This window comes from Protopterus annectens, chromosome 2.part1, assembly GCF_019279795.1.
Source record: "Protopterus annectens isolate FY-2018-M chromosome 2.part1, PAN1.0, whole genome shotgun sequence".
Taxonomy (NCBI): Eukaryota; Metazoa; Chordata; order Ceratodontiformes; family Protopteridae; genus Protopterus; species Protopterus annectens.
The window spans coordinates 1,391,731,923-1,391,752,569 of NC_056729.1; the positions used below are offsets into that span (position 1 = coordinate 1,391,731,923).

Consider the following 20,647-nt stretch of genomic DNA (forward strand, 5'->3'; position numbering starts at 1 on the left):
TGCTGCTAGTAATAATTATGCCTACATATGTTATTTGTTTAGATTGTGCTATATATTTCATAAAATTATCTTGTATATAAATTTTCTTTTGACCAACTAAAAGAATTTGTGTTTTATTGTGGTTAAATTTAAGGCCTGAGTTCCTTTGAAAAAGCTCCATATTGTTAAATAGTTCTGACAATGATGGGTCTTTGCCACCCAGTGTAATCAGAATGTCGTCTGCAAACATCTGAATTTTTGATGTTTCATTAAAACCCAATTCATATCCCATTATTTTATTTATTTATTTATTTATTTATTTAAATGTGTTGACCGGGAGTGTCCGACTGGACGTGGGTCCATTTTCAGCAGAGGCCCGGGGAGAAAAGCTCCACAGTAAAATAAACAGACAGTAGTTACATTGGATTACATAGTGATTAACAATTTAACATAGAAATTACTTGCAACATATTTACAGATGAAGAACATAGTACATCAGTAGACAACTAGAATCTTTATCTGTGAAGTATATAACAGGCATTAACAAATGTAACAATGAGAAGTTCCTGCTGTATAATAAGTACTAGGCTTATGAGCATCTGAGCTTGCTATCATCAAGGTAGTTAGTGGAGGTGAAAGAAAGGTAGCAGTTGGATGGGGTGGATGATATTAGAGTGGGAGTTGCAAGGGCATAGCCAGCATGTTTTTAGGTGCGCTTTTAATAAAGTTTTGAAGTTGGTGCATGATGGTATGGAGGTAATTGTGGGTGGGAGTGAGTTCCATAATTTGGCTATGGCACAAGAGAATAGTGCTTCACCAGCAGAGTTATTGGCTTTAGTGATCTGCAAGTGATTTTTGTTGCTGGATCTTAGTGGTCTGGTGGTGCGATATGGTTGGAGTAGATTCTGGAGGGATGGGACATTTAGTGGATGGTTTACTAGTTTGTGGGTGAGTGAGAGTTGATACCACTGAAGGAGGTGAGGGAGTTCAAGCCAGCCCAGTTCAGCAAGTGAGAGACAGTGGTAACTACGGTAGGATGCCCCTGTGGCAAATTTTGCAATTTTGTTGTAGCAGGTCTCTAGCTTGTTTAGATCACATTGCCTTAGGTTGGTATATACTGGAGAGGCATAAAGTAGGTGGAGATAAGGTGGGAATTTGCTATTGAAATCTTTGCTGCTTTAGTGAGAAATTGTTTATTTCTGTATAATGCTCCTAGTTTTTTGTGGACTTTTTTTATGGTCATGGATATGTGAATGTCAAATTTTAGTTTATTGTCTATTTCCACTCCTAGCAATTTGGTGTGTTCAGTTGGGTATATAGTGTTGTCTTTTGCTGTGATGTTAAAGTGAGAGTTGTTTTGAGTATGTTTGGTGGGTTGGAAAATGAGTAGTTTAGTTTTGTTTGGGTTGAGTATTAATTGGGCATCGGATAACCATGTTTCAACAGAGGAAAAGGCTTCCTGTGTGACTTTTTGCAGTTTGGGTAGGGACTGGGCTGAGCAGATGATGGTAGAGTCATCTGCGTATTGGATGAGTGTGCCATGTTTGGTGGCAGAGGCTAGAATATTGGTGTAAACAGAGAAAAGTAGGGGTCCAAGGATGGATCCTTGGGGAACACCTATGGAGACAGGTAGTTGGGGAGATATGTCATTCTGCCATACAACGGATTGTTGGCGGTCAGACAGGTAACTCTGAAACCAGTTGGTGACTGATTGTGAGAAGGATAGGTTATTGAGGACAGAGATAAGTTGTTTGTGTGGGACCATGTCAAATGCTTTAGATAGGTCTAGGAAAGTAGCAGAGGAGAGATAGCCATTGTTTTTATGCTGAAGGATAGTGTTTGTAAAGGAGAGTAAGGCAGTGGTGGTGCTATGGTTTGGTCGGAAACCATGCTGAGTACTGGAAAGGAGGTTGTTAGTAAGGAGGTAGTGTGAGACCTGAGAGTGTATGCATCTCTCTAGTATTTTGGAGAGTGGAGAGAGAATAGCTATGGGGCGGTAACTGGTTAGTTCTGCAGAGGGTCCGCCTTTTGGAGGGCAATTATATGTGAGACTTTCCACAATGTGGGAACGTAACTTTCTGACAGAGATCGGTTAATCAAGATGGATACTGGGTAGGCCAGAGCATCAGCTGCGATTTGTAGGTATTCACTTGGGAGGTTGTCTGCTGCTAATTTGGTGGGTTTAAGTTTAGTTAAGAGTTTTTTTATGTTGGAGATAGGTACAGGAGAAAAAGAGAAGGCAGTGGGGAGATTACTAGTTGAAGGTGTGGGTTGGAGGGGAGGGGGGTTGTGTTGTTTAGCTAGTGATAGTATGGTTTGGGTGAAGTGTGTGTTGAATGAGGTAGCAATATTTTCTGAGGAGTGAGGGATGTTAGGAGGACGGGTACTGACTTTACGTGGGTGGAGGATGGAGTTTATGGAGGACCAGAATTGTTTGGGGCTGTGTTGTGAGGAGTCTAGGGCAGACTGGTAGTATTGGAATTTGTCCCATTTTATTAGCTTTTGACTCTATTGCGTAGTTCTAGGAATTTCTGTCTAGCTGCGGGGTTTTGGTTTTGCCAGTGCTCCCAGGCTTTATCCCTGTTTTCATTTCTGACTTAGTGGTTTTCTGTAGCCATGGGGAGGGTTGTGCTTTGGTTCTGGAAAATCTTATGGGGGCATGGTAATTAAGGATGTTCAGGAAGGTAGTATTAAAAGATTCAACTGCGTCATCTAGACTGAGGTACTTTAGAGCATGCCAGTTACATTCTTTGAGGGATGAGATGAATGTGAGTGGGTTAAAGTTTATTTTTTTACGTATCTGACGATAGATGACAGGTTTAGCTTGGTACAGGTATTTTTTGAGTAGGAATGTTGGGGAGTGATCACTGAGGCTATCTGATAAGCAGCCTGTTACATATGACTGGGGGTTCTTACTGACTAGTATCCAATCCAGGGTGGAGTGCTTGCTGGAGTTTTTATTTATCCTTGTTGGTGACTGGACTAGTTGGGTGAAGCCATGAAGGTGTACATGTTGAGTTGGATTGTTGCCAGAACAGGATTGCCAGTCAATATTGAAATCACCTAAGATGATAGTTTCTTGGGGGAGATGGTGGGTAGACCAGCTGAGGAGGTTTTCTAGTGGAGGGATGTTTTGGCCAGGTGAGAAGTAGCATCCAATTATGTTGATGGTTTTGTTTCGGTTAATTTTGAGGTTGGTATATATTATTTCTTCATTGCCTATTTGTGGAGCTGATGATTTTAAGATCTGGATGTTTAGATGTTGTTTAAATATTATAGCTACACCACCTCCTTTTTTGTTTAGCCGGTCTACTCTTAGTATGCCGTAACCTGTAGGGAGTATTTGCTCACTGGTAATGTGAGGTTTTAGCCAGGTTTCTGCCAGGACGACTATATCTGGGGAGTATAAGTCTATGGTGGCATGGAGTTCATGGACTTTGTTGGATATACTTCTAATATTTAGTCTTAGTAGAAGGAAGTCACTTGGCTTTCTATTGGCTGTAATATGGGAGAAGGTGTGATTTTTAGTCTGATTATGAGGATTGGGGTTGGAGATGGTAGGGCCAGGGTTGGGGTGGATTTCTCCACTTAGGGCTAGTTTTGATATGCATGAGATTATTAATTTTCTCAGTTTTTGAATGTGTTTGTTTATAAGGGAAATTTTATGATTGTTCTCTGTGGGTAATAGGTATGGTGGGAGGGTTACTATGTTAAGTTGTAGGGATGCTTTACATTTGAGTAATATAGTTGGTAGAATATGTGGGGGGTGCATATGGATGGTTCTTGAGCTGGTGGGAGGGGAGCTGAGTATGGGTGAGACATGGGTGGTGGTGTGAGTAGTAGTACAGTGGTAGTGGTTGATTGGGGGAATGATGGAGCTTTGGTAGGATGTAAGATATGCAAGGAGAGTGCATGCAGTGAGCAAAGGAAAGGTATGCTTGTACATGTCAGTTGAGGAGGTGTGATAGTAGTGGGAATATGGAGGAGGTAGTGGTGGGTTAGCGCTGTGGTTGGCTATTGGAAAGATGGGAGGGGTTTGAGTGCAATAAAGGTGGGACCACTGGGGGCGGGAGAGAATAGGGGGCAGGGTGGGGAGCTGGCGGTAGAGACCCTGTTAGGTTCTTGTATGAGGGGCTGGAAACAATCACAAAGCAAGACAAGTATGTGTTAAGAACAATCACAATTGACCAAGGACTGCTCTGAAACTGTAAGTCTTGTCTTAATTTCTCAGGTGGAAAACCAGGATAACCTTGTATCAGTAGGCTACTGTGGTATAGTTTACATAAACAAACACACAGTATTGATCAGTTATGGATACTATTTGCTAACAGAAGGGAATAAGAGAAAGTGGAAGATGTGTGTAGTGGTGGTGGTGGGGGGGGGCTGCTTACAGCCAAAGCACAGTGCTCTCCAGGGGAAAATGAAGATTGGCTCAAACAGTTAGACACATACTCAAAGTTAACTGTAGCTGTTTGCAGACAGTTCAGACCCAGACTGCACTTTTCTTATAGGAATGTTAAAGGTGGTACCGCAGTTGAATACTTAAGAGCGGTGTTAGGTCTAGAAAAGAAGAGTACAGAGAGGAGTAAGCACTTTTGAGATGGTAAATATATATTATAAAGATTATAAAAAACACACTGAGCAAATAGCTACCACATGCAATGTCCTGAACCACTACTTAGTATATGCAGATACTGAGCCAATTGGAAGAACATTAGAAAACAAAAAACAGACAGTTATGCAGCTACAGATAAAAATATAGCGAGCAGCAATCTGTCGTGGTTCTCTAATGTGATTCTTTCCACCAGTAACAGCACAAACTTATAGAAATAATTTAGACACTAGTATGAGCTGTCTACACACAACACTATTACATGAATAACATTAGTGAACAAGGTGCAGCTATGCAAATAGACCATACATACTATTATACTAGTAACAACTTGGTGCATGCCATAGTAACATCAAAAATAAAGCATAAAACATATTAGATGTCTAACACAATTCAACATAAACATATACAGCTGTAAAATGTCTAATACAATTCAACATAAATAGGCATTTACAGTTGTAAAACACTTACTTATATTAGCGTTATCCCTTATCAAGTTTGCCCAAGGTTCCATGATTAAGGTGAATAAAAGAGGGGACAGCGGGCAACCTTGTTTAGTGCCTTTTACTATTGGTATAGATTGAGAGATATTAGGACCTATTTTAATGTATGCATGACAACCATTATATAATTGAGTAATAAGGTTTACAAAATGCTCCGAAAAATTAAGTTCCCCCAAAAGAATGAGGAGATAATCCCAATTAATTGTATCGAAGGCGCAATTTATATCTAAATTAATTATAGTTAAATGTGTTTTTAAAATCTTTACTGATTCAATTAAGGTTAATATTCTCTTAATATTGTCTTTAGAGGTTCTATTTATTATGAAACCTGTTTGATCTGCCTCCACTAGATTAGGAAGAAAATTTTTGAGTCTATTAGCATATATAGACATAAATAGTTTGTAGTCTATATTTAGTAGGGATATAGAGCTATATGAGTTACATTTAGTGGGATCTTTGTCCTGTTTTAGAATAGGGGTTATAAAAGTATATTTCCACAATGGTGGGATGAAGTTTTTAGTTTGTACTATGTTAAAAACAGCATGTAAAACTGTGATAGCTTTATTAGGTAAAATTTTATAAATTTCTGGGATGATGTCATCATTTCCCAGAACTTTGTTTTGTTTAAGGCAGTTGAATGTCTTTGAGAGTAATCTGTATATCAAGTAATTCAGCTTGCTCTTCTGTTAATTTTTTCTTTGAGTTTTTACTAATGAATGCCCATATGTCTTTTTTTGGATTTAATAATTTGTAAGACTGATTAAGATTATGAAAAAAATTCTCTGAATTCGTTTAGTATATTATGTAAACCAGAGACCAGACCATTTTCTTCTTCTGTGGTGAGAAAATGTCATTAATATGGTTAAATTTATTTAATATTTTAGTTTTGTTGGCTAGAATATTCATGGATCTAGGATTCGATGAAAATGTAATGAGTTTAAATTTCTCTAAGCTAATCATGGAATATTTCAAGATACTTTTTGTTTAAAGAATTTATTTCTTTTTTTGTCTTTGTCATCTTTGTTTTTTAAAAGATCAATGTTCAATTTGTCAAGATTAGATTGTATTTCTTTTAATTCTTTATCCCACATAAGTCTTTTTTTATATACCAATTAGTTATTCTACCATATAAGTAGGATTTCATTGCGTCCCAAATAAATACTTCGGATGTATCACTAGCTGTGTTAAGTTCTATGAAGTTATGTACTTCTTCGGATAAGAAAGCTTTAAAATCATTTAGTTTAGTGATATATGCTGGGATTCTTTTTATCTGTACATTAGAAGTTGAGTCGATATTTATATCAAAGGTTATGGAGTTATGGTCAGAAAGGGGACATGTAATTACATTTACTCTAGTTAAAGAATCAACCAAGTTATTAGAAACAAAGGCTCTGTCTATCCTAGAATACGAATTATGCCTGTATGAATAGAACATGTAGAAAAGAGAGTTAGGGTCTGCATAATTATTTACATCTTTTAGCAGGAGAGAATCAGAAAATTCTTTCAAAAGTCTAGCCGTTGACGAGATTTTTCTTTACCAATAAAGGTAGAGTCTTTGCTATCAAAAATACAGTTAAAATCACCGACCAAAATGATATTACCTTTAGAAAAATGTAAAATGTGTTCTGTGTGTTGCTGTGCTGATTTAAGTCCAAAGCCAGGAATCCGGTATGTATTGATTAAAGTGAATATTTTGTTGTTAAATTCTATAATAATTGACGCTTACATACCTTTTTTATCTTGGTATGATTCTATTATTTTTGGTTTAGGTCATTTGTTCATAGGTTCATAGGTTCATAGGTTCATAGGTTTATACTAGGCTATCTGCCCTAAGGCATTTATAAGCCTAGCCCAAATTTTTGTGGCTTACGCCACCCTTTATATGAAAAAATACTGTGCCCATTAGTTTGTTGTGCCTCTGTCCAGCAGTGACACAGATATGATTCCCGGGGTAAACCTACGATCTCCCATCCACAGGTCTAGATTTCTCTTGAACAGAGTCATCGAGGTGCTCTGCCTCACATGGACCGGGATTTTATTCCACAGCATAGGGAGTCTCTGAGTGATAAATCTATCCCTCCAGCACGTCCTATTTATAGCCGTGCTAAGGTTTAAGTCACTTGCTCTAGTGGTTTTGGTGGATTTGGATTTTTGAGGTGGAGCATGTCCATTAATTCCGGGTTGGACATGGCCTTGTATGTCAGGCACATGTCACCTCTGAGCAGACGGTATGCGACTGAATAGAGCTGGAGTTTCTTCAATCTGGCAGCATATGACAGATTTTGGAGTCCCTTTATCCTTTTGGTGAGGAACTTTTGGGGTCTCTCCAATTGCTGCAGATGTCGGGTGAGATACATCCCGAATGGGGCATTGTACTCGATCATTGGTCTGATAAGTGAAGAGTACAGGGGAACAATGACCTCACTAGATCTGGATGTGAATCCCTTCATGATCAGGTGGGCAATGTAGAAGGTCTTTCTAACCACTTTAGCAATGTGAGTGTCAAAAGAAAGGCCACTGTCAACCTGGGTCCCCAGATCCCTGATAACCTCTTCTGTGCTTAGTGGATTGCCACCTATATGGTAGCTTGGGGTTACCTTGTTTTTCCCGAAGGGTATGACTATACATTTTTTGGCGTTTAACTTCAGGCCATGGCTCTGGCACCAGCTATCTGTTTCCGTGAGTCCCTTCTGAAGGACGTTAGCCATAATGTAACAACTCCCTTTTTTTCTTTGAATGTTCTGAACTGGCTAGAATAGAAAAGGATTTATAGACCAATTTAGAAATATCTTCTGATATCAAGTGAGTTTCTAGTAGAAATATTATTTGGGAGTTTTGCAATTTGAGGTATTTATTTAAAGATCTTCTCTTATTAGGATTGTTTAGACCATTAACATTGAGTGACAGACAATGTAAAGAAGTCATGAGGTAGTTTCCTTGTGTGATAATGCATATTGTCTATGCATTTATTACTCTTTTTTCTGTTTATGTATAAAAGATAAATGTAAGGAATACCACTGTTTGATATACTTAAAAATGATATAGAGGTAAAATCAAAGGTATATTAAAATAACTTTCAACTATGTAAGTTACAATGAACATCATAAACAACATTGTCAATAAAATGTAGCAAAAATTTTTAACAAAAAAAACACCCAAGAGCTTTCTGGAGTTTATAATTTACATTTTGTTGTTTACATTTATTTTGATAACCGTTTTGTTTATATCATGGACATATTTTCCTTTGGACCACACTGATAATGAAACTTCATAAAAGATATTAGTAGTTCACAAATGTAAATAAGTAGACATAGAGGCAGATAGGTAAACAAATAGGTAGACAGATAGATAGAAATACAGACACATGCAATGCAGCACAGCACAGATGGCACATGTTTTGATGCATTATTCTGACTACTGATAACAGGACATGTCCAAATCATTGCACTATCACTGTCTGAAAGTTTTTTTTTTGTTTTTTTTTTCTAGCAAACAGTTTTGGATAAATCTCTCATTTGTAATTTTACGAGAAAGTAGTTTAATGCTCTTATTAAAAGACTGGATAATGTAAAACAGCCTTGCCTTATCTAGCTAAAGGTAGAGGCAAGAGTGTTTTTAGGATTCAGTTTTAATTACAGCTACCCATCTTACCATGTTCAGGTTATTGCCATTTTAATCCCTCTGCCCATTATACTGTTATGTGGAAATAAAGTACAATTCTGCAAAAATATGCTCTGGTGGATAGACCCTGTTTTTCTGCCTCCTGATTACACACCCAGTCTTTAAACATACTAATTCCAAAGTTGTACCAACAACAACCCACCAGTCTGACGAGCCTGACCTGCAAGGCCATGGAACATATTATCATGCAACTTATAAAGAAAAACATTGGCAACCTTCAAACACTGGACCTCACAAAGTTTGGGTACATGAAAGGCCGATCTTGTCTCCTGAACCTGACTGACTTCTTTGAATCAGTCTCCAGAGCTGTGGACAAGGGTAAGGTGGTCCACACAGCCTATCTGGACCTCGCCAAGGTCTTCAACACAATCCCTCACTAGGGAATCATTGATAAACTTACTAAGCTTGGCATTAATCCCTATGTCACTCAATGGGTTGCCAACTGGCTTACTGACAGAACCCACATAATAAAAGTAGCCAACTCCAAATCCAGCTCCAGACAAGTGACAAGTGGAGTACCTCAGGGTTCAGTCCTGGGACTGCTCTTGTTTGGCATCTACTTCTCTGAAGTACAGGCCAACACTAAGGGACGCTGGCTAACAAAGTTCACAGATGACTGCAAATTGGGAGCCATTATTGAATCCCCAAATGATGTGGATATTCTACAAAAGGGTCTTACAGAAACAGATGCTTGGTGCCAGAGCCATGGGCTCAAGCTCAATGCCAAGAAATGTATAGTTATCCCCTTTGGGAGAAAACATGTACCTGTGAATTACCACATAGGTGGCAGTACACTAAACACTGAAAGTGTGATAAGAGACTTAGGGACACAAGTGGACAGTGGTCTCACCTTCGATAACCACACCGCCACAACAGTCAGGAAATCCTTCTATTTGGCACACCTCATCACTAAGGGCTTTTCATCCATAAAAAAAGGAGGTCATTGCCCCACTGTACTAATCCCTCATTAGACCCATTATAGAATACAACACCCCATTTGGTATGTACCTCTCAAGACATCTGCAACAACTGGAAAGGCCGCAGAAATACCTCACTAAAAGAATCACAGGCCTAAAGCAGATGCCCTATGCTGACCATCTAAAAAAACTCCACCTATACTCTGTCGCATACCGTCTACTCAGAGGGAATCTCTGCTTAACATACAAGGCCATGTCAAACCCAGGGCTGTTGGACATGCTACACTTAAAGAAATCCCAATCCCTCAGAAACACACTCCAGGGATCTAAACCTTGTCATCACAATGAACAAAACATGCTGGAGGGATAGATTCCTGACCCAGAGACTCTCCAGACTCTGGAAGAGACTGCCCATACATATCAAGCAGAGTGCCTCTTTGGCCCTCTTCAAAAGGAACCTTGATGATTGGATGGGAGATAGAAAATTCATCCCGGGGATCACGTCAGTCGCCCTGCTAGACAGGGGTCTAGGGAAGTAAATACTGTGGAAAGAAATAGCCAGGGAATTGTTATGGCAAGGCTTCTACAGGCCCTAGGGCCGATAACCTAGTACCAACCTATGAACCTATGGAGAAAAGTGAATAACTGTTTAAACTGGTAAAGGTTACTGGCTCACCTCTTCAGTCAGATCAGATATAAGGATATCAAGATCAGGAAATGGGGCTAAGGTACGTTTGTCATCAATAATTTAAATTTTTATGTTAGCTAAGATTTGAAGAAATTGTGCCAGAATCACCTCTCAAATTACTCTTCTGGAGCATTATCCAGACTGTCTGCCTTTTTAGCCACTAAAGCTTGACTGTTGGGAATCTGTGAATTTGTCTTTGATAAGCCCTTAAAGTGTTAAATAAAGTGAGATCTTGTGTAAGCTTATCCAAAATTATCAATTATGGTAACAGTCTCACTAAATGTAATGTCCCCAAGGAAGACTGAGAAGAGGTATCATCTCAGTACATATCTGAACAAATGATGGAATCAACCCATCATCCAGAATTCATACTTTTCCTCATATTAGAAAAGAAGGCGATCTTTTTTCCTTCTTCTGAAAATGATGATACAGGTGAAAATACCATTTGTTCCTATTCCACCATCATGGGTCCTATATCAGTAAAGAAATTAAGGATAAGATTCTGCAGTTTCTTTACTATTGTAAAATACTATTTGGTGAACACCATGTAACAAAATGGCTGGAAGAAATTAGGTTGGAATTGATGACAGAGGTCAATGTCCAGTCCGGTTCCCCTTCAAAACATTTAATTCTCATAACATTGAAACTCAAAACACTGAGACCATAACATCAAAAACCCAAAACACTGAAAACTCATAACATCGAAGTCAAACATGTAAATGTTATAGTGTAAGTTGTTAATGTTGTGGTATCACTTTTTTATGAAGTCATAGTTTTTGTGTGAGGTAACATGGCAGTTGGTATGTTTTGCAACTTTGCAGTTTGTTTAATGTTGTGTTTTGATAGTTTTTTAGGTAATTGGTAAATATTGATCTTGTTACGTGATGGATTTGTTGCTTCCATGGAAGCTAAGTTAGTGTTCTGAGAATTGCTGGGAGAAGTGAGTAGGGGAGAAAGTGTTTATGTTGCCAATCTGTACGTGTTTTTAGGCCATACAGGTAAGTGATTTATATATTATGTGTACATTCTGTATGGTGATCTCGATATAGTCGGGGTTAGGAAATTAACTTTTTTCCCACTGTGGTGTGATCTCGGATTTGGTATATTTAATTTACTGAGTGTGTGTGCGGGGGGGGGGGGGCTTTCCCCCCTGCAGAAATGTAGAAAAAGTGTGTTTGTTAGTTTGTTGTTATAGGTGGAAGGGATGTTATTTACTTGTGTGTTGTAGTATTTGATGTTCTGGGATGGTGTGATGCAATGTTTCAGTGTTTTGGGTTTTTGATGTTATGAGAATTAGATGTTTTGATTGAAGGAGAACCTCCAGTCCTTCACAGGTATATGTCTAAATACATATTTAGAGGTTTCTGTAATTTGACACTCCTGATCCAGAACACCTTGTGTCAATTCATACACCTGTAAAACTATTTTCTGCAGCTCTAGTTAGGGTACCTCCTTCTGAGCTGGGTGTTTCATTTTATGAGTCTGGGACTGACACAGATGACTCAGTTTCAACCTTTGTGTAAACAGGGACATAAAAGAGAGCCACTGCAGATACAGATGTTTACTCAGAGGAACTGAAACATAACTAATGCTATTAGTGTTTTTCTGACTCTCTTTTTCTGAAGATTTTAGTTTTTTTTTCTTCCATTTCTAATTTAGAAGAGAAACAGAGAGGAAGAAAGGAAGAGAGAGAGACAGAGAGACTGAGATAAACAGTAACACAGAAGACTATCCCTTATTTCTCTTCTCTGGGAAGTTTTTTTCACAATTTTGCAACTTTCTGTCAGTTAAATAAGAACGTAATGCCTTAAACATTCATAATTTTATGGATTTATTAAACCAAAGACATTGCTCAAAGACAGTTTTTCTCCACAGAAAATAAACACATATGAAAATCTTCAGGAGCTGTTAAGCACATTTACTTTTCAGCTTAGATGTAGAAGACATACCCTCCAGATGAGAAATTTATATTAACTTTGATAAAGGTTTTCTTTATGACTTCTTTATCATGAAAAGTAAAGGCAATTATAATAAGGCATGTGTTATAAAAATTGATACAACTGATGTATACCAGTGCCACTTACATGGGAACCTGCTGTCTTCTCATCTTAGTACTTTACATTACTGTGAGACCAGCAGTGGCCTCTGCAGAAGGACAAAACAGCTACAGAAAATACCAAAACAACACAGTTCCACTACAGTGTAATCCCAAATGTAATTTACTAATACAATGACCCTCCCGCAAAAAGGAAGCACCTGTAAAATATATGTTGAACTGAACAACAGGCAATCAAAAAGCAGTATAATGAACAAAGAGCACATGTCACTGTCTGATAAGATTTTGTACTGGTGGAAATGTCTGTGTCGGAGCATGATCAAACACTCAGCGAAGGTTTCATTTACTGTTATCAGATAGTACCATTCTTATTCTGACAGACTATATACATCCTAGACCACGGTTACTGTATCTATACCCCTCACCCAGGAAAATGCAAGAACTTTACTGAAAGCCTGTTATGGTTACAGGTGACTGTGAGATTGTATGCTTATTTACAGCAGAAGAACTCTATAATCTTGCCTGACAATCATAATTTACTTACATCCTCTGGTCTGCTTATTTCAATGCCTTCAGGGCCAGAAATACCCAAGTCTAAAGCTTCTTTAGCACCCTGAAAAAAATGAGAGAAATTAAGTCATTACAACAGTTTGTGAATGTAGGCATTCAGGAAATAAAATGTTCAACAAACTGTCTTCAGGAAAATATAATTTTGAATAATAAATATATATGAAATCAGTAGCACTGGAAAACAAGACTGACAAAGGGAACTGGTCAGACCCCTAAACTGTAGTGCTCTTTTGCTGCAATAACCTAGTAACACAGCACAAAAGATAGCAGAAGGAAGACAAAAAATGCAGAATTAGGATTACTTAGCAAGTTATTTAACACAAGAGAAGCATAATTCTGTTTTTAAAAGAAACAAGCTTCACATAATAGAGATATTTACAATCACATGAGTCATCTTGCCCGCAAGACTACGTGACCTGTCCAGGCATGTTCCACAGCGTAATTAGCACCCTCACACAGATAATGTAACAGTGTCCTCATACTTGCAGGTAGTGCCATCTCCAAGTACTCTTTTAACTGCCTTAATATAACCAGACCAAGTAGGTAAGGACATTAAGGACAATTTAGGGACATGAAGTGCACTGCATAAGGCCAGTGGACAGGGACAATATCTTAAAACAGCTAACTATAATTCAAAGAAACATCCACAAGTTATTTTTAATTTTAATTTACTGTTACTAGGAAGTTACTACGCTACTGACCTGATGGTCTTTACAAGCCTAGCCGTTAAATCTCAATATGATACCAGATGAAAGATATCGTCTATGCCCAAGGTTTTTCTAGCATGGGTAGTCCTCATTCTCCAAGTTACCTCAGATTGAGTTTGCTGCAAACAAATTACAAATTGTATATATTGATACACAAACACATACACACACACACATATATATATATATATATATATATATATATATATATATATATATATATATATATACACACACACACACACACACACATATATATATATATATATATATATATATATATATATATATAGATAGATAGATATGTAGGTACTTACTGTAAAGAGATAGAACAAAGTTCAGGAGCTCAAACAGTAACTCTGGTTCCTATAAACATATCCATCAGGTCTCTCATAATCATGGACAGGGAGGAGGAGAGTGGGGAGTTTGAGGAAGCATGACAATGGACAACACAGATGGAACATTATGGTATGTACATAACTTCTTTATCTGCTGTTGTCATTTTCACTCATTCCTCAACCTGTGGGACAGAGTCCCCAGCTACAATAATCTAGGGTTGCCCTCATTGAAGGATATTCCGGAGCACTGCAGAGCAAAAAGCAGCCCTGTTCATGGAAATTATGTCTACTTTATAGTACGTGATAAAACACTCTTGACCAAAAGGCTTGAGATGTTGCTATGGATCTCATAGAATGAGCCTTGACATATCTAGATAAAGGAACATTTCTCGATGAATAAACAAAAGAAATGCAATCTCTTAACCATTTAGCCACTGTGGTTTTGGCAACTGCTTTCCTTTTCTTTAAATCTGAGAAAGATATGAGGATTTGGTCAGATTTTATGAAAGTATTATTCCTGTCCAGGTAAAATCGCAACTGTCTATGAACATCTAGTAGATGCAGTGTGTATTCCCCCCCTTTTTTTTGCAAATTGGGAAAGAAAATGGGTAAATTAATAGACTGATGTTGTTTTGTGTAGCAACTTTAGCCAAAAAGGATGAATTGGTAAGCAAAGTCATTATCTTTAAGAAAAAAAAGGATATTTAGAAGAGAGGGCTTGTATATCAGAGAAGAGAGGGTTTGTATTTCCGAGACTCTTCTTGCTGAAGTAATAGCTACCAAAAGAGCTGTTTTCCATGAGAGAAATTTCAAATCTACTTTAGTTCTTCCCCCCTTTTGAACCTGCAGCTACTGCCTGTAAAATCACACTTAGATCCCAAGGAGGAGTTGGATTTTTGACTGGGGGATGAAGTAAAGAGGTACCCCTAAGAAAAACCTTGCATAGTCTCGATGAAGCTAGAGATGAAGAGTCTTCTCCAACATTCAAATTTGAAGTGGCTGCTAGCTGAAGTTTTACAGTAGAACAGTGGGCTCCATCTTGGAAAAGGGAAGCCAGAAAATCCAGCATTGTTGGAGTAGGAGCCGTAAAAGGATCTATTTGCTTCTTTTGAGCCCATATTAAGAATCTTTTCCATTTACTCTTGTAGCTTTTCCTGGTAGATACTTTGTGGGAAGAAATCAAAATCTTTTGGACTGGGGATGAAAGCCTGGAATGTCTAGCCGTCATTGGAATTGGAGAAACCATGCAGTCAGTTTGAGGCTTTGAAGATCCAGATAAGTTTGCCAAGAGGGGTGGGGCAGAAGATCTGGAATTGGTTCCAGTGTCCATGGTAGGTAAATACGGTGAGCCCAAAGGAAGGTGGACCAGAACTGTCCAGGCCAGAAAGGAGCAATGAGTTTTACTTTGCCCTTCAACCTGTGTGCTTTCCAATGAAAGCTGGGAATCGGGGGAAAAGGAGGGAATGCACAGAGTAGACTTAGGGGGGCCAAGCATGAACCAGAGCATCTTTTGGTGACTGTCCCTGCGGCGGGATAAAGGCAAAGAAAGTGCTGCATTTGTTGTTGACAGGGGATGCAAAGATATCACAGCATAGTTGACCTCTTCTGCGGAAGATCATGTTTGCCAATGAGACCACTTGTGAGGCATCAGTTAAACTCTGCTGACCCTGTCTGCTAGGATGTTGTACTCCCCTGGAATGTGTGTTGCAGTTATGAAGCAGTTGGAAGAGATCACCCATTGCCACAATCTCATTGCTTCTTGGCACAGAGGGTAAGATGTGGTTCCTCCATGTTTGTTGACATACTACACTACCAACATATTGTCCTTTTGTATCACAATTGTCTTAACTGGGAGAAAGCAGTGCAGTGCTTGCAATGCTAGAAGAACTGCTCTCATCTCTAGGACATTGATATGCATTTTTGTCTCCTGTGATGTCCACGTGCCTTGGACCATCCAACCCAGAAAATGTCCACCCCCACCCCAGCTGGGAAGCGTCCATGGTCAACACAGCGTTTGGTGGGGGAAGAACAAAGTGGTGTCCTCATACCTCCCAACCATGCCGAATTACTCGGTTTTTACCGAGTTTTGGGGTTCAAATGAAGGGGTGCCACGATTCCCGAGTGGCACCCTTTCATTTCCGATTTTTTTCTTTTGTTTTTTTAATTTTTGCACTGTCAGAGCTGATGTCATCACATGCACGATTGTCAGCTCTGTCAGGGCTACCAGCCTGTCGGAATTGAGCTCAATCATTTCCGGATGGATGGCTGCTCAAATGTGAGCGGGAAGCAACAAACAGTTGCTGTTATGGAGGATTTTAGTCTGCGGGTGAGCAGGAACGGTGCTGGTACTGCAGTGGAATGAAGAAAGGAACGGCAGCAGCATGAAGTAAGGGTGTGTGTATTCTTTATTTCACTACCTCTCACAGTTCTGCAGACAATGTAGTGAATGAAACAAATGTTTGGGCATTACCAGCTTTTGGTGAATGCAGGAACAATACTTTGATATCAGATCTGTTTCTCATGGAGCATTAATCATTCTCATGCTTAGACCTAAACCTTTGTAGGAGAGTCAAGGGACTTCCTAGTTGTATAATTTTCCTCTTGGCAGCCGGCAGGCGGATTTTAGGTGTGTAACTGTGCAATGTTCAGACAAATGTTTTCATGGTCAGTTTTAATCTGTTATCGTCTGTGTCATTGGCAGCCTGTTACTAAATATTTATTTTACTATTGATTTCTTGGCTTACTACTGGCCGAATCATCTTGCTGTTTAAGAGATTGGTAACTTAGAATTAGGCATGCATGAATGTGCAGTATGTACATTATATTTTCAGTAGTCAGAGTTAATGTTTTTACAACATGATTCAGTGATAGCTTGTAACTGCTGTTTTCTTTTCTCTTCTTTTCGTCCAACCTGCTTATTTTTTTTTTAATTTGATTTTCAATTTACTAATCTCATTCTGGAACTGTACTTAAATGTTATTTCCCAAGCATCTCACAGACTCTTGAAAATATTAGGCATATCTTTCTATCAGTGAGACAAATGATTAAATGGAATGATAAGCAGGCCAAAGGGTTTACAATCTGCACTACTTATATTTAATACTATATTCTATGGAGGGACCTTCAGCTTCTAAATTTACATTATTTCATAAATGTATATTATTGCTTTTGTTTTGTTTTGAAAATCAGTGTTCTACTTCTAGTGGTGAGCAGCACTTTTCTTAATATGTTTTTTAACATGTCATTCTTCGTTCATTGTTGTATTCTACATTACTTCGTACTAGTTTAACCTGCTCACATCATGGTAAGTTCCATGTATGTCCTCATCAGTATTTTTACTTTACTATTTTTGTTGTCTGTGTTTCTATTTCACAAGCTGCCATTTCATTTTAAAGTTCCCCAGTGTTCTACTTCTTCTATTTCCACATTGAGTTACAATCTACATAATTGTTTTGAACATCACGTTAAAGTGACTTACTTGTAGCAATGTAACATATGCCAGATGTACAATTTTAGAATGGAATTTAAAAGCCTAACCGATATGCATGTTATGCAATTAAAACTTGAATTTAACCTGCCTTTGAAAACTGACTGTTAACAATATGTAACCTATAATACTGTATTTTGAAAGCTAATCATACAAATACAATGCCCCCATTAGTTTTCTTAAATTTGCATTTGGTAAACTTCATTCTTCTTGAGCAACTGAACATCTACTTAACAGAGAAACTATTTTGCCTGATATAACTCATGGGCCAAACCTAACTCCAACCATGAGGATAAACACTTCATCATCCTTTAATCTGGGAATCCTCTCTTTGACTCTGCTGTAACAGCATATTTAATAACCCATCTAGCTTATTAATGGATTTCACAAATCCTCCCAGTAATTAAATTATTTAATGACTTAACAGACAGTTTATCTAGTTTCAATTTGTGTTCCTGTATGGGAAGTTACCAAAAGGAGAAGAACACTGAAGAAAAAATTTACCCACCCACCCAAAATAAAATCTTTAAGAGGAGAACTAACACAGTCAGCAGCTCAACATCTATTGATAAATATATTTTAGTCATTTGGAAACTGAAGTTGAAATCATTGTATCTGCTAGTAGTCAACATGTAGAACAAATTGACAGTGATTACGTTTTTGTCTGGTACAATTGTTAGTATTGTTGAACAAGTATGTTGTATTATACAATGAATATAATTTTAATAAAGTCAGGAAGGTGTATCAAAGAAAGAACACATGTATGTTTCTTGTTTTGTGTGCAAGGGGCCAATGATTTGAAAACAGCCCAAAGGTAATCTTCATCCACCACTTAACCAGATGCATTTTCTTTTGATGTGGTTTGGGTTTCAGTGCTGTTTCAGTGAATGTGAGTTTCAAGGGCAGAGAAGTTTTAATGCCAAGCCTATGTTCATTGTGAGACAGTATATCTTTGTTTACCAGATGTCTGTTAGCGTTTCTGCATTGTTGTGCTGTAAAATATAAAAATAAAATCCAAATCATTGTAGAAATAAAGCAGTATGCATACATTAGTATTTATGGTAAATGGGGCGAAATAGCCAGGTAATCGGACAGGAGGACTCTGGTGCCATATTTTGGTTGTCTGTTCTTCAGTTTGTGTTTGAAAGTTGGTATCCCACAATTCCATTGGTGTGGGTGGGGTTACATAATTATATATGCAAACTTACAGATTTGTACCTATTTTTCATGGGCCTTGCCCAGATTTTTGATGTTTTCAGGTTGAGAGGTATGGGTGTCCTTGACTGACTTCCAGGGAATGAAGCCACAAGAGGAGGAAGTCTTTGCACACCCATGATAGCTTGATGGTTGTTGGTGTAGCAACCATTGGTCTGATAATGTCCATTGTAGATTCTCATGTGTAAGCGTGCTGTAGGTAACAGGGTTATCATGGCAGCCACGGAGCCCTGAGAACTAAGGACCACAGCAGATTACTAGGCTATCGACCCACAGGTCAGTTTTAACCCTAGCTGTTTCATCTCAATGTAATACCACAGAAAAGCTAGTCAATACCCAAGACTAACATCTGAGAAAAAGAGGGAAGTTACTCAGCAGGAGAGGAATACCTTCCACAGCTTGCACAAGCAAATCAGCAGGTGGGTGAACTAAAATGTTCTGCTTTACTGTTAGTGACCATCCCTGATGAATATCCCTTTTATCTGCTGTAATGAATTCCTAGGCCAGTATATGCAATAGAAAACTGTCCTCAGGAGTACTAGGAAATGGATGGAAGTAATCTCCAGACAGAAGTTACCAAGATGACTTCTGTTGGTTCACAGGTTCACAGATTCAGTTGAAAAGCTTATGACTTACTAACCCACAAGAAACCTGTGTGCCATAATTTCTTTCTCTCATATAGATATAAAGATTAATTTTTAATAAGTGTAGTGATTGAATTCTTAAGATTGTAAAAGGAAGTTTATTCCATAAGCTTGGAAGCTGTTGTATAATCTCCCTGTCTCATTTTTCTTTTACTGATATATACTTTTAGTACTAGTTTCCCAATCTATTGTTAGCTCACACTACAGTGGTATCTAGGTACAGACCAAATCATACATTGCCTTATAATCCAGGAATAGGTCACTTATTAAAATAAAAGAAAGAGAATACAATTACAGTTTCTGAAGCCTTTCTTTGTAGATCAGCTTTGCAACCTAATGGTTTCTCTAGCAAGGAATCAAACATTTTCAAGTTCTTTTAGGTGGCTTGACTGATGGTTACAAAAGCAGCACTGTAGGGTCAAATCAGGAGGTATAAGGTGCTGCAATATTATCCCTTGAATAACTAGACATGCTCGTTAGAATTAGATGGACTACAGCATATGCGTTTCTGCCTTTTGATAGATACATACTGTTAACTGTTTTACCCATATATTTAATAATGCATTTTTATGACACTACTATTTATTTTTAAGCACAATTTATGTCTTCTTGGCCAGGACTAATGATATTGCATTTGCAGCTATTAAATGTGATGTCACTGCTGCTGCAGTAGGTGTATATTTTTACAGACTATCTTTGAGAACTTTGGACATATTTTACTAGAATAATTATGCTACTCTTCTACTCACTTTGCATTCATCACCAGCATATTTGGTTATCCATAATCTATTCCCACTTTTATATTTCAGAAGAATAATCCAAAAAGATGCATCTCAAGTACAAAGCTCTGTGGGACAGAGAGGTAACACCCCCACCCTGACTGCTTTATCAGCATTGAGTTTTCAACCTACTGATCTAAATATAGATTACTATTTAATGCATTTAATTTAGCAATTCCTACCTTATGTGGGATAGTATCAAAAGCCTTATTAAGGCCAAGATAAGCAGTGTGTGGTTGACTTCCAAGATGGCTGCACATTGAGTAACAGCTTAATTCTGGCTTTCTCAGTGAGAAACACAAACTTAGCAGAGAAAGCCAGTAGACCTAAATTTCTGGTTATATTTCAGTAACTGGCTAGTAAGTGCACTGCCTGATACCAGGAAAAAAAGAAATACAGAGGACCTGAAAGAAAATCAGCTACAAAAGATGATGAAGGAACTCTGATTGGGAAAAGTGCTGTTCAGCAAAA

The 20,647-nt window shown here is 38.1% G+C and overlaps 1 protein-coding gene across 3 annotated transcripts in view; it reads right to left on the reverse strand.

Moving 5' to 3' along the window:
- DPYSL5 (dihydropyrimidinase like 5) overlaps positions 1 to 20,647 on the reverse strand; it is a 1,161,038-nt gene that overhangs the window by 662,745 nt on the left and 477,646 nt on the right. For all 3 annotated transcript variants that reach the window (XM_044062869.1, XM_044062871.1, XM_044062870.1), the window contains exon 5: positions 12,981 to 13,049. In XM_044062869.1, the coding sequence (XP_043918804.1) occupies positions 12,981 to 13,049 (69 nt within the window). The remainder of the gene's footprint in view (positions 1 to 12,980; positions 13,050 to 20,647) is intronic.